The sequence below is a fragment of the Anabrus simplex genome, chromosome 10 (assembly GCF_040414725.1).
Source record: "Anabrus simplex isolate iqAnaSimp1 chromosome 10, ASM4041472v1, whole genome shotgun sequence".
Taxonomy (NCBI): domain Eukaryota; kingdom Metazoa; phylum Arthropoda; class Insecta; order Orthoptera; family Tettigoniidae; genus Anabrus; species Anabrus simplex.
Window position 1 is genome coordinate 125765173 of NC_090274.1, and position 14474 is coordinate 125779646.

General features: G+C 38.4%; 1 protein-coding gene across 2 annotated transcripts in view; it reads right to left on the minus strand.

The window, feature by feature from the left end:
* LOC136881916 (zinc finger protein 32) overlaps positions 1–14474 on the minus strand; it is a 205697-nt gene that overhangs the window by 143969 nt on the left and 47254 nt on the right. The window contains exons 5-6 of one of the 2 annotated variants that reach the window (XM_067154362.2): positions 13379–13434; positions 121–1796 (exon numbers count right to left, since the gene is read on the minus strand). In XM_067154362.2, coding sequence (XP_067010463.2) covers positions 1097–1796; positions 13379–13434 — 756 coding nt within the window. In that variant the 3' untranslated portion in view covers positions 121–1096. Of the gene's footprint in view, positions 1–120; positions 1797–13378; positions 13435–14474 lie in introns of those variants that run through there. The other variant, XM_068229392.1, reaches the window with a different exon arrangement.

A 14474-nucleotide genomic window follows, 5' to 3' on the forward strand; every position in this document is an offset into this window, starting at 1 on the left:
TGCGTCAATAATAGACCTCGGTAGAAATGACACGTATTTGCGGAATGGAAAAGGCACGTGCTTAGCTATTCGCATACTCTGCACAAACAACATTCAGCTCCGTCTACCTGTAGGCCTACGACACGATGGCCACTGCAGAAGGGTATAAAGCTCTCGAGATGTCTCGCGACAAAGAGTGCTCGTATTAGTCAAGGAATCTCGGAATTTCTCGCGAGAAAGAGTGCTCGCAGTACACGAGAAATCTCGAGATTTCTTTCGAGAAAGAGTGCTCACATTACTCGAGAAATCTAGAGACCCCATCTCAGACTGCCCATAACGGGTTTACAGCTTATCCCTTGATTTACTTCTCATCGTATATTGTTTTATTGCTGCTGTAGATCTTCGAGGCTGTAGGGAGAGTAGTAAAACTGTTCCCAGCCAAAGTACTAGGTCTACATATCATTGATCCAAAGGACTCATTACAGTGTTCATTAGAAATATACGTACTTTATTGTTCCATGGTTTCTATGGAACAATACTGATTCCTTTTCAGAAGAATTTTCACATTCGCAAGCATAAACTACAAAGGAACATTATTCTTTATTAATATTACATAACTATTAATGCTACTTATAGTTTAAAAAGTCCTAACATCAAGCTCATCGGCCCAACTATTATTGCTATTTCATTTTAACACACAGTTAACAGCATTTAAAATGAAGAATTACAGAAATGAAATACCGGTATGTGATACTTAGACAGGGTTATCTTTACACTCCGAAGGTACAACTTAATGGTGGTTCATGGTGACGATCACCACAACGAGGCATGGGTTCTATTGAAATTCAATGGTAGTTCATGGTAACTATGACAAGTAAATTCAGGAGTTTTTATGCTTATTGATAATTTTCTTCACATTTGGTCTTTTATTCACTAAGTCCCTTGAAATAACTTATTCTATATTAATACTGTGATTCCATCAGGATTGGACAGGAATAGCAGATTGTTATACTCAATAGTACATTCAAATACATTCATTTACAATTTATTACATCTTCTATACACCTGTCGCAATAAAATGGTTTTGAAGCAACGATTTTACAAATAAGCAGACGTCCTAATTATCCAGAAGCGCTGAAGAACTATCCTTCGAAAACTGCCTCGTATGAGTAAACATATGGGTCTTCAGAGTTCCACGCTGAGAGAAAGATTTACCACACAACGAACAGGAATGTGCACGTTCCCCAGTATGGGTTAACATATGTCTTTTGAGGTGTGGGCGTTGAGTGAAAGTTTTTTCACAAATACTACAGGAATGCGAACGAAGACCTGAATGACCAACAACATGTCTCAACAATGCAGACCTCTGATTAAAAGTCTTCCCACAGATACTGCACACATGAGGTCTCTCCGCGCTATGTGTATACAAATGGCTATTCAAGTGCGACCTACGGACAAATTTCTTGTTGCATATAGAGCAGGTATGCGGTCTAGCCCCCGTATGGTATAACATATGACCATTTAAGTTTTCACGTTGGGTGAATGACTTATCACATAGAGTACACGAATATGGCCTTTCCCCCGTATGAGTTACCATGTGCCGTCTCAAGTGCGAGCTGAGTGTAAATACTTTACCACACGATGAACATGAGTGTGGTGCAACTCCAGTGTGTAGAAGCATGTGAGACTTCAGATTTCCACGTCGTGTGAAAGCTTTGTCACATTTATCGCAACAATAAAGTGACTTCTTGCTCTCACGTTTCCTTCCAGATTTACCAGTGAGGGGCGATTGAACTTGAGCACTTGCAGTCTCAATACTGTAAAAACAAGAATCAAAAACAATAACAGCTATTCACTGAGAGCTTACATCCTTCAAGGAGAGAAAAATGTATGCAGCTGTGTTTGTGTCATTGATGCTATTACGTGAATGAACCTTTTTAGTGTCAGTCACAGGTCCTTAGATTGTACATCACTCCAATTTACTATATTTTCTAGGTTACCGTTTAAAACGTTATGCAGTGAAACATATCTAAAGTATACAGTTCTTCCAAAAGAATTGGCAGCTAATCCAAGGTTACAAAATTATGAAATCATAGAAGAATTCTCTTTCATCATAGGATTAATTACAGTATGGCCTACAGTATATTAAAAGTAACACACTGAATTGGTTTAAATTCTTGTTTAATATATGCTTTTTTTATTGGTATAACCTGCTGTTCGTTGCACAGACAGGTCTTACGGCGACGATGGGACGGGAAGTTAACGTGACTTCAAGTAACACACACAGCATTTGCCTGGTGTGAAAATGGGAAACCACTATAAAACTAAAAGCAAATGCACAGGGCTTATGTCCATAGAAAGATTTTTTGCTTCAAAGAATCATTCCTATCCTATCCCTGAATATCGATCATTCCTCCCGGGACACTCTGTACATAGTTTAACGCCCCTCGCATGTGCGCCTACTGGTTTGCTATGATCACAGCGTGTATGGCGCAATGGTGCGTCGTGACATATGAATTGCCCACTATGTGGATTTCGTAACAGTTATCTGCTTCATGTTAAGATGGCAGGAAGAGGCAGCTTTTAGATACATTCAGAGCTAATAATTATTCCTGAGAGATGTCGCATATCTTATCAGTTAATTATTTCGTACAGCTCTGCACACGTATTTCGTGCTAAAGGACCGCGAGTTTGTAAACATGGACATGGCAGGTTCAAGCGGAGTGATTCGTGATGGGGAAATAATTAATTTACTGGTTAATAGTGGCAGTGAAAGTAATTCAGAGTGTGACAGTGATTTAGAGGATGAATTAGCGATAACATCCAACAAAGATAGTGATACTGACGATGTGCTTTGAAATCTATTGCACAAAGTGTCAGTATTGATGTCAAACTGTCCAGGGATATCCAGGTTAGCATATGTTTATATTAGAGTTAATATGTTATAGTAATTGTGTGTTTCCAGCTGTTTGAAAATTATAGCAAAATTAATTAGACACCGCACTCAGCATTGGAAGTAGGCTAGAAATAAAGCACGCTGTGGGTGCAGCATGCAGTTTACAATGTCATGCTTGAGGGGTTAACCACCTAATCAATACACAATCTTATAAACTAAAAAGATTATTTATGGAAGAAAAGTGGACATGTTTTGACTCTTTGAGCAATTATCAGCACACAAACACTCAAATAAGATTAAAAGCACAATTATTTGTTTTGAACTGATCTAAGTACCATGATCTTGCTTTCAAATGTATTTATCTTAAAATCAATTCAAACATCTATATGCTAATGTGCTTTTGTTCCATAAATGATCTTTTTAGATTATAATATTGTGTGGTTAAACTATGCATACATATATACTAATTTTTTCTCAAATTGAGCAATGCAGAACAGACACTATTGCATGGGGCCGTTTATCCCCTTGTAGTATACTCTGCCTACAGAAAAACAGGAACAATTAACAAACTTGGCCCTGAAACTGGCACACAATCCTTCTTGCAACTAGGCTAAATTAGCTTTTTGTTTCTGACAAGGAGTGGTGTATGTACAGATGGCCTATTGCACACCTTACAATAAATTATTACACAATAACTTCGCATTTATAGATAACTGATGTGAGCTATGACTCCATAGGCCACGTCCAAGAGTACCGGTATGTGACCAAAAATATGGCTTCCGGTTGAGATATCTAAATAAAGTTCAGGAGACTCAGACGTCAATTACCAGTGTTTTGCCCCAGTGCAGCATGGGCACATCAGTTGGATACTGCACCTTCCCAAGACACTGAGATGCAATTCTCCCTTAGTATGTTGGCACTGCATTGTGCTTATCACATGTATAGCTTGCAATGGTGCTGCTACCAGCGTTCTAGCCAGCCAGTGTCTTCGGAAGGTGTGGAATCCAACTGATGAACCCATTCTGCACTGGGACGAAACACTGGTAATTTTTTATGATTGAGTTTCCTGAACTTTATCCAAGAGTATGTGTTTAGCAGTTTCATCTGCTCTGTGACATCCATCACAAGAAGAGTTTCAGCAATTCCAATCTCGTATAGATGTCCCATTAGTCTGCAATGACCAGTAAGAACATCCATTTCACAATTCTTCTGCTCATATGAAGCAGTTTATTTTCCCTATTTTCATTCAGCTGTTTATATGGGTATTTACATACTGGCATCCTTCAGCTGAACATCGTCAACATCATCATCTATTTAAAGGCAATGCGTTGTCACTGCAGCCACATCTGACGATCTTCTCCTAGCCTCTCCATGTTGCTATATGAACCGCATATCAGTTCAGCATGGAGTACCTGATGTACGACATTCCCCTTTACGTTCTTTAAAACAAGGTCATTTTTCATCCTGTTTTTGTAATTCACCAAAACTACATTTCTGCAGCCTCACCCCGTTTCTTCCTGTTACCCTAATGTCCAGGTTTTGCATCCATACAGTAGCCCACTCCAAACAAAGGTTCTCACAACTGATTTCTGGTCTCCAAATTGAGATGGTTGTTTCCTTATTTTGGAAGGCTTGTTTTGCTAGCATAATTCTTTTCTTGATTTCTGAAAGGGATGTGTTATCAGAGGTAATTACACGACCCAAACAGGAGAACTCTGTGACTTGTTCTATTGGTGTTTTATTTAACTGTAAGTTTTTCTACTTGTAGGCTACTTTTTGTCTCCTATCATGAATATTGTTTCCTTTATATTTATTTTTAGCTTAAGATTTGTTGAATGTTCTAAGTATCTTACTCATTATTCCTTTCAGAATTAGTTAGGATCTGAAAAAGCAGATACTGGGGACCTGAATATTATTTAAAATTCACCCTCTTTCATTTCTCTAACTGCATTTTCTACAAACAGGTTAGAGAGATATGGTGACAGTGAGCAGCCTTGTCATACTCATCTTCTAATTTTTGTTTCTCTTGTAATACCTTATAATAACTTCTGTGGTTTGAGTTTTATATAGATTCAAAATAAGGTGCCTGCCTCTCCAGTCAAGTCCCACATTCCCCATTATTGGAAAAAGCATTTTTCACTTAATATTACTGAATGCTTTTTCCAAGTCAATAAATGTTGCAGAAGTTTTCCTGTTGACTTTTAACCTTCTTTCCAAAATTTGACATAATATTAATATAGCCTCCCTAGTTCCTTTTTTTGTTCTAAAGCCATATTGAATGTTATCCAATTGTTCTATTTTCCTTCTAATTCTATCTTTAATGATAAGTATAATCTTAGAAATGTGAGAGAGGATTGCTAATTCAAATAATCACATTATTTCCCTTTTTCGGGAGCGTAATTGTTCCACTTTTAATGAAATCAGTTCGTAAGGTTCCTTGTTCATAGCATTCATTAATCAGTTTAAACAAACCTTTTTTTTTATGGTATCATCACAGTACTTCAAGAGTTCTGCCGGAATGCCATCCACACCAGTGGCTTTGTTCTATTTTAGTTTTGAGAATGCTGCATCAAACTCTGCTGGAGTGATCAGCGGACCTCTGTCGACTTCTTGAACTAATTCCACATCCTCCAAATATTCTTCAATACTGACAATATCTTCTGCATCATATACTGTATGTCTTCAAGGTATTCTTTCCATTGGTCACTTGCATTTCCAATTTGAAAGAGCTGTTTTCCATCTTTAATTTTTATCACATTGATTTTAGTTATTTTCTTGTAGCCCAGAGTATTTTATCTTAAAGTTAGCTTTATCAGAATACACCTTCTTCAAATCATTTTCCATTGCTCCACTTACTTCTTTCATCCAGTTGTATTTGCCAGTCGCTATTTCATTCTTATCAAGTTTTTAAATTTTTGTATTGTTCAAATTGTGTTTTCCTTAATCTGTTCCTTTCTTCAATGAGCTCTAGAATTGCCGAGGTCATCCATGGTTTTCTTGGCTCTAACTTTGCTCTACTGCGGACTTCTATGGAGGGAATCTCTAAGTCACTTTTTATATCATCCCATCTCAAGTTACCTTTCTTCACTTTGGTAGTATCCCTGAATGTTTGTAACACAATAGAATCTTGAAGTTTATTTAGACACCACTTCTCCTGTCTGAGCGTTTGGAACGTCTTAAATCTGACATCACATTTAGCTGTAAGAAGAGTGTGATCACCACCAATTTCAGCACCTGGGTAACTACACTATGTGATCAAAATTATCTGCACACCTGACTGAACATGACATACAAGTTCGTGGCACCCTCCATTGGAAATGCTGGAATTCAATATGGTGTTGGCCCACCCTTTGCCTTGATGACAGCTTCCACTCTCGCAGGCATACATTCAATCAGGTGCTGGAAGGTTGCTTCAGGAATGGCAGCCCATTCTTCACGGAGCGCTGCACTGAGAAGTGGCAATCACAGTCGATGAGACCTGGCACAAAGCCGGCGTTCCAAAACATCCCAAAGGTGTCCCAAAGGTGTTCTATAGGATTCAGGTCGGGACTCTGTGCAGGCCAGTCCATTACAGGGATGTTATTGTCGTGTAACCACTCTGCCGCTTATGAACAGGTGCTCAATTATGTTGAAATCGCCATCCCCAAAGTGCTCTTCAACAGTGGGAAGCAAGAAGGTGCTTAAACCTCAATGCAGGCCTGTGCTGTGATAGTGCCATGCAAAACAACAAGGGGTGCAAGCCCCCTCCATGAAAAGCACGACCACACCATAACACCACTGCCTCTGAATTTTACTGTTGGCACTACACACGCTGGCAGATGATGTTCACCAGACATTTGCCATACCCACACCCTGCCATTGGATCACTACATTGTGTGCCACGATTCGTCACTCTACACAACGTATTTCCACTGTTCAATCGTCCAATGTTTACACTCCTTACAACAAGCAAGGCATCGTTTGGCATTGACCTGCATGATGTGTGGCTTATGGGCAGCCGCTTGACCAGGAAATCCAAGTTTTCTCACCTCCTCCCGAACTGTCATAGTACTTGGCGTGGATCCTGATGCAGTTTGGAATTCCTATGTGATAGTCTGGATAGATGCCTGCCTATTACACTTGATGAACTTCTTCAAATGTCGGCGGTCTCTGTCGGTCAACAGATGAGGTTGTCCTGTGCGCTTTCATGCTGTACGTGTCCCTTCATGTTTCCACTTCACTATCACATCAGAAACAGTGGGCCTTGCAAGTATGATGTGTTTTTCTGGGAACCTCAAAACATGTGTTTGATATAAACATCTCGTACTGCTCACAAAATTCTAACAGACTCCTGCCTCAATTTGTCTCTCCCAGAATAAATTTACCACTGAATTAAGCATTTTCATTTTAACCTACAGAAGCATTAAAATTACCCATAAAAATAACAATGGCGTTCTTGTCCACAATTTCAAATAGTTCTTTGATGCTTTCATAGATCTCATCTACATCTTCCCTCTTACTGTTGATAGTGGGGAAATACACATGTACTAAGACCAAGTCTGCTGGTCTGGCTGTTACTTTCACCAGTAGGATAATATGTGATAAGTGTTCCCAATATTGTGGACCAATTTACCTCTCAATACGATTGCCACTCCACTTCTATTGTTCTATTGTTGCCACTATGATTTAGAAAAGGCTTTCGATAGAGTACCCAGAGCAAAGGTATGGAAAGTAATGCAACAAAGAGGATTTGGATAAAATATGTGTAAGCAATGTACAAAACCTGTTGCTGCAGTGTCCAGACACATGTGGAGAGGACAGAGTGGTTCTAGAACGAAACTGCACTACTACAAGGACGTGTACTGTCACCACAGTCATTCATAATGATAATGGAAAAAACTGTGCAGGAGACCAAGATAAAATATGGGCACAGGGAGCAGATGATATTTAGTGTGGAGAACAGAGAGGAAGTTCAAGGGCTACTCGACATGTTGAGTGAGATTATTGAAAATTATGGAATGAAAATCAGTGTGGATAGGAGTAAGACAATGGTGTGGACTAGAAGAGAAAGGGACGGGAAAAGAACAAAACCTTAAAAATGTAGACAGCTTCAAGTACTTGAGAAGTGAACAGACGCAGCTCTGGACATGAAGATCAGTAAAATGATTCAACAGGGAAATGTATTCTAACGCAGTGTGAGAAACCCGGTGTGGAGGAAGGAAGTACAAACATTAATGTTTAAGATGTACTACTGCACGATACGTCAGGAAGAAAATCAGAGTGTTAGAGCAAAATGCAGAGGGATAAACTGAGATGGTTTGAACATGTTCAGAGGATTGAAAAGAGAAGGATGATGAAGCAGATGATGGAAACCCAAATAGAAGGAGGGAGGGCAAGAGGGAGACCCAGGCTAAGGTGGTTAAAAATGATCAAGAATAGTATAATAAGAGGAAACCTGGATTGGAACACAGTTAACACGTTCAGTACCTGCTTCTGAGCGGGACACTTGAATGCCTGGACCAGCCATTTCCATGCCCGGCCTTCTTGACGTGCATCACTTAATACAATTTACAATTACTCCTAAACTATAAATGTTAGAAAAATGATACTTTGTGCTTACCTCTAGTAAATATTTAGGGTGTGAATCTGGTATCACAGGTTTCAAAATACGTCTAATTTTATACAGCCTGTCTGTATTTTTGGCATAATGATTACTGTCACTGAATTGAAGAAATGAAAGAATATGAAGGAAGCGTATTCGGAACATAGTATTAGAAAATATCGGAGCATGAAAAACAGCGTCCTCGGTCCAGTACATTTTTATATCAGGATTTTGGACTAATCGGTTTCCACGATTGCATGATCAAATTCTTTGTGAAAGGCCGGGGCACCGTAGTTGTATAGATTGGTCTGCTCACACACATACTGATAAAATTCGTCATTCATGAAAATACTCACGTAACTCAAAATATCCTGCTTATTTTCTATTTGAAAGTTTATACCTGAATTCTCTGTAAATTGTGGAACGGGTGGACAATAACTAGGATGATATGTACCAGGCACTTCACTTTTCTTTATAGGACTAACGGAATTTCCTCGTCACTCTCACTTTCACTATCTGAGTCTATTTCAGGAATAAGTTCATCACCAAAATAATCATTGTGAACAATATCTAATAATTAATCCTCCGTAAGAAACTTTGTATTATAAGCCATTATACTACACTCGGTAAGAACAACACGCACTGCATTGGAATCTCAAGTACCGTCTTGTCGCGTGAGGAAGTGCTGAGATATTCGCGCTAAAGCAGCTAAGGTAAACATGAGCCCACTCAACGCGAGAGTTATCTCAACAAGGTCAACCAACTTCCTGCTACAACCAGTAACGCTGACTAAGGTGTAAGAATGCATAGATGATGAATATAAACAGCATTGCTCCGCGCGGAACATGAAACGTCTTACGCCGTCCACAGCCTGCAGCATAGGAGCAAGCTTGAACGTCTTACGCCGTCCACGGTCCGCAATGAGTTAAGGAGTGGTTGGATACATGAAGGTGGAAAGGTCCCAAAAACATCCCAACTGGTGGGAGCTCAGCAAACAAAACTGATGATGATGATCCTTGTTGTTTAAAGGGGCCCAACATCTAGGTTATTGGCCCCTAAGAGTATGAAGTGAGACGAAATATAATGACAATTTAAAATTCTAAAATTAATCCACTGACCAGAATTCAAAGCATGATGTTGAAGAATGAATAGATGAATATAAACGTAAAATAATTAACGGATCCAACTCACAATGCTGAAAAGTAAAAAATTATTCCAAAATCAATCCAGTGACTAGAATTCAAAAAGACAACAATGAACAATCATTTTGAACTTAAAACTATCAGTGGATCAAAACCACAACGCCCCACCTTGCCAGAAACTATCTTAAAATTATGGTATATACTGATCAAAGGGCTGCTTCCAAAGCACAATCCTCATAATGGTACTTATTGCTAGCAAAGTAGAACCATGATATTTCCCATGTAGCAGTACTAACCACAAGTAACGTAGACTCACAGTGTTCCACACATTGTGGTACAACTCACATGTAACGCAGACCTATGGTGTTTGTCACATAATCATGCCACTCATAGGCAACACAGAACCATGGTGTTCCTCACGTGGTACTACTCACAGGTAACCCAGACCTATGGTGTTTGTCACATAATCATGCCACTCATAGACAATGCAAACCCATGCTGTTCCTCACACAGCAGGCACTAATCACAGGCAACACCCAGACCCACGGTGCCCACAACCTGATGCTGAAACACCCTAGTGGGGATAGTCTCTTTCCTTCTCCTTGGGGTGTTCCAACTGAACCTGGACAGAGGGGAGCTTCCGTAATAATGGCAGATACTATAGACTCTAAACCCATAGTCATCTACCCACAGACCCATGGTATTCCTCACATATTAATACTAATCTCAAGAAAAATTGACTCATGGTGTTCCATGCATGATGGTACAAATCACAGGAAATCTCATGGTTCTAATGTCATCACCCCTTGGTCATCCCTTTTAGTCCCCTCTTATGACAGGCAGGGGATACCATGGGTACATTCCTCGTATGCACACTCCACCCACAAGGGGTCTTCCTATTACTGTCTAGGCCATAAATACAAAGAGAAAAATTTCACTGTTTCCTGTGTGTATCAGAAGGTCAGATGTTTTCAGGACATATATAAAAGTGTGGTTTGCATAAAAGAATACTGGTAGAGGCAGCTTCGCTCTTAGCACTACTCAGTGTATTTATGCATGCAGGCCTAGACTAAGGTGGTTAAAACAATCTACAATAATATAATTACAAGAAACTCGGACCGGAACACAGTTAACCGATTGAGGCAGACATTGTTAACTGCCCTGAAGCAGCAATTATTTTAAAGGAAATTTCTGTCTACAACTTTTTGTGATAAAACCTATAATTAGGAAACCTTCAAACTTTCAAAACATTAAAAGGAAATGATTATGAAGTACTAAAGAGACTGGAAAATATGTTTTAACGTGGAATGTTCTGTATTTTATCATAATGTGTCTGATTCGCCTTCTTCTGTTATGATCACCCAATACACGCTTCGCATTGTCGTTGGTTTCTATGGTAATCATGTAAAAAAACATCACCTAGTATCATCAATTATCGATATATATATCCAAAGAATATGAGAAGAGATGTCACATAGATATACGAATTACATGTAACTAATCTCATTATTAGACCCGTATTGAACTATGCTATGATATACTAACAATTTGTTGGTTATTTTGATCCACCTTTTCAATACAAATTACAGTTTGTGTCGCTAAGTTGTAATGTTACAACACTAATTTACCGGTTGACATGTTTTGCTTTTATTCACAAGCACCATCAGCCTATACAATTGCCTCAAGGTTTGTCATTTTTGGGTTGTTGTTACAATTTTCATTACATTGAATGTAAATCTAATTTCAGTGATAACAATATTTAAAATAAGAATAATATACACATTAAAATTTTTTTTGACAATATGATTTGCAATGTTAAAATGGATTAACTCTTAATTCTAAAACACATTGACGTCCAAAACACAGTTTTTAATTTGGCTAAAAATTGTTTGTGATGTTAAAATAAAATTGATTCAACTATAATTTGGCATTACAATTTGAGTCATAAATATATAAATATTGGATGTTAATATATAGGAGCCATAGTTTCTGAAGTGCGTTGGTTTCTAGAATACAGTAACATTTCAGTATTGAGAATTATAGTTATGAATTGTGCTCTCTAAATAATGTTATTTAAAAAGACTGTAATTTTGTATTATGCGTGATTAGTCATGATGATAATCTAGAATTGAAGTCTTGAGTTCGTTGGAAAATGGCTTCTAGATTTGATGAGGCTTGCTGCTGCAGTTTGGCAATTTGATCAGAGGAAGTATTGACATATTTAATTCTTGTTTGTAGCGACCAGACTCTCCGTTGGAAGTTGATTGTTTTGATGTAAGTTATGGTTAAAAGGGGCTCCAATCCAAATTTTGAGTACTGGTATCTGATTATGTTTCTTTCGATTTATGGAATGGAAGAAGCATCTGGAACAAATGGAAATGAACTTAAGTAATATTGTGTGTGTGTGTTGTGCTTATAATGTGAGTGTTGATGTTGCATTATCACTTACCCCTTTGTCTGCTGCTACAGAATCTTGTGGGCCTTATTGCGTTACTGTGACTATTGTCTGTTGTGGCTCTACTCCTTGTGTTGTACGTATGAAAGAGCTGTTGTGAAGGGCGGGTAGGGGGTTGAGGGGAAGAGATGTTGGGCGGGGCGTTTGCTATTGACGTGCTACGTGGTGGGGAATTCTTATTTGTTGTCGAGGTGGGGGTAGAGGACGATCCTGCAGGCGGGGCGTTAAGCTTTGGCGTGTTATGTGGAGGGGGACTTTTTTGCGTTGCCGAAATGGTTTCAGTTGTGAGTGTATTTAGATTGAATATTTTAAAGAATTTGCTTTTATCTGATTTGAGATTTCGTAATAATGTTGGCAACTGTTCTATTAACGGACTTTTTATTTCGACCGCGTCATTCAAGTTTTTTCCTTTATTAAAGTATTGATCCAAATAAATATATATGTTTTCGAATTCTGTCATTAGCTTCCCCTTTTCGATTCTTTTGATTATTGTAAGGTCTTTATCTATTGAGGTGTAATGATGGTCGGTTTCTTTCATATGATTACTCATTGCTGAGTATTTATTGTGTTTTAAGACATTAAAGTGTTGTAACATCACAACTTAGCAACACAAACTGTAATTTGTATTGAAAAGGTGGATCAAAATAACCAACAAATTGTTAGTATATCATAGATATACGAAGTCGCAACCATCTCCATCTATTGTGGAATCAGTTAAATTGCATCGTAATGCGTGAACATGGAACAGTTCCGTGGTTCTGCCTCACGTTCACAGTAGTGGAGCATGGAATGGTTCTGTGACTCTGCACCAAAGGGTTAAGGAGGAATAATGGCGGTGGGATTCGGGAAGATGGAAAGGTGCCTAAAATATCCAAACCCAGCAGGAGCTGGATGAGGGAAATGGTGGTGGTGGTGTATAGAGCCTAGATTGCTTTCAAAAACATCCCATTCAGAGAGTCTTTCTGGATCTTTGATTGTTGAATGTACAATGAATTTGCAGGATAAAAATAATAATTGCTAGTAAGCAAGATATTTTATCACTGCAAGCAAGGTCATGAAAATCTTTAACTTTTATCTGATTGTAAAGAAGATGGCAGCTGATGAACACTCGACAACGCAGCAGTTCCACATCCTTATAAAGCAAATGAGTTAAAAATCAAGTTCCTCTCAGGATTTAGATACAAAGTTTCATCCACTAGGAGGAAGAATGTGAAATAGACATTAAGAAAGTAAAATGTAACTGAAATTTTGTTGAACCACTCGTTATAATCTCACTGTTAGGTCTGTTTTCTAGCAAAATAATCAACTGTTAAAGTATTACTTACTCATAATCAGGATCTCCAGTGCCATTACTCTCTTCAAAAAGAGACTTCTGCAAATCCTGGGGGAAGAGAACATTTACAATTACAGAATGTGAGAAAAAGCTACAAAATTATACGAGTATTTTATTATGAACATCTTCTCAACATGCCTAGTAGTTGAACCTGACTTATACGTATATCAAGGTGAAGAGAAAAAACGACGTGTTATTCAGAATTACTTAGAAATCAGACTTACACAACACATCACATATTTACTGAAAAACCAATGGAATTAATCTACATGTATAAATCCTTGCAAATAATAAATACATTAAGAGAGAAAATATTATTTTGAACTTGGTCCAGCCTTAAAGAAATCATATAGATTGGCTTGTTTCAATGTTCTTGCATTAAGAGCATAAACCTCCTTTTGCAACTTCGTAATGAATTCAAAGCATTTTCACTACAACTTTTCACACGGATGTAATGGCTACACACTTCAATTGCACTTAACACTTCACTCAGTTCTGGTGTTTCAAGATTCAAGTCGTTACCTTCATCACTATCACTATCGCTTGTAGCTGGTCCATCACAACCGCGTTGTTGACATACATCAGCAATAATCTCTTCATCTGGTAGTTCTCGACATACAGCCAGATTATCATCGAAATGCACAAAAGTTTCGAATTCTACACCCTCTGGTAGCGTTAGCTCATTGCCAGACAAAATTTTGTCCCCATAACCATCATTAGAGGCAGCCTCTTCTAACAAGACATCAGCTTTGCGGAAACAGTTGCTGATTGTGAAAGATGACACCTGCTTCCAGACAGCCGAAATAAAGTCCATGGCTGGTAGCAAATTAATGGAGAGAGTTTCATTTCCTGCATCACTCAGTGTTATTAAATGTTGAACCAGCATTTTTTATAACGCACACTGAAATTTGCAATGATGCCCAAATCAAGTGGTTGTAGAACACTCGTACAGTTAGCAGGGAAAAATTCCACTCGGACATTCTCCAGAACGATTGGAGATGGATGTGCTGCACATCGATCCATAAGAAGAAGGATTTTCTTCTGTTTCTTTTTCATTTTAATGTCCATAGTCATCCAAGCATTTTTGT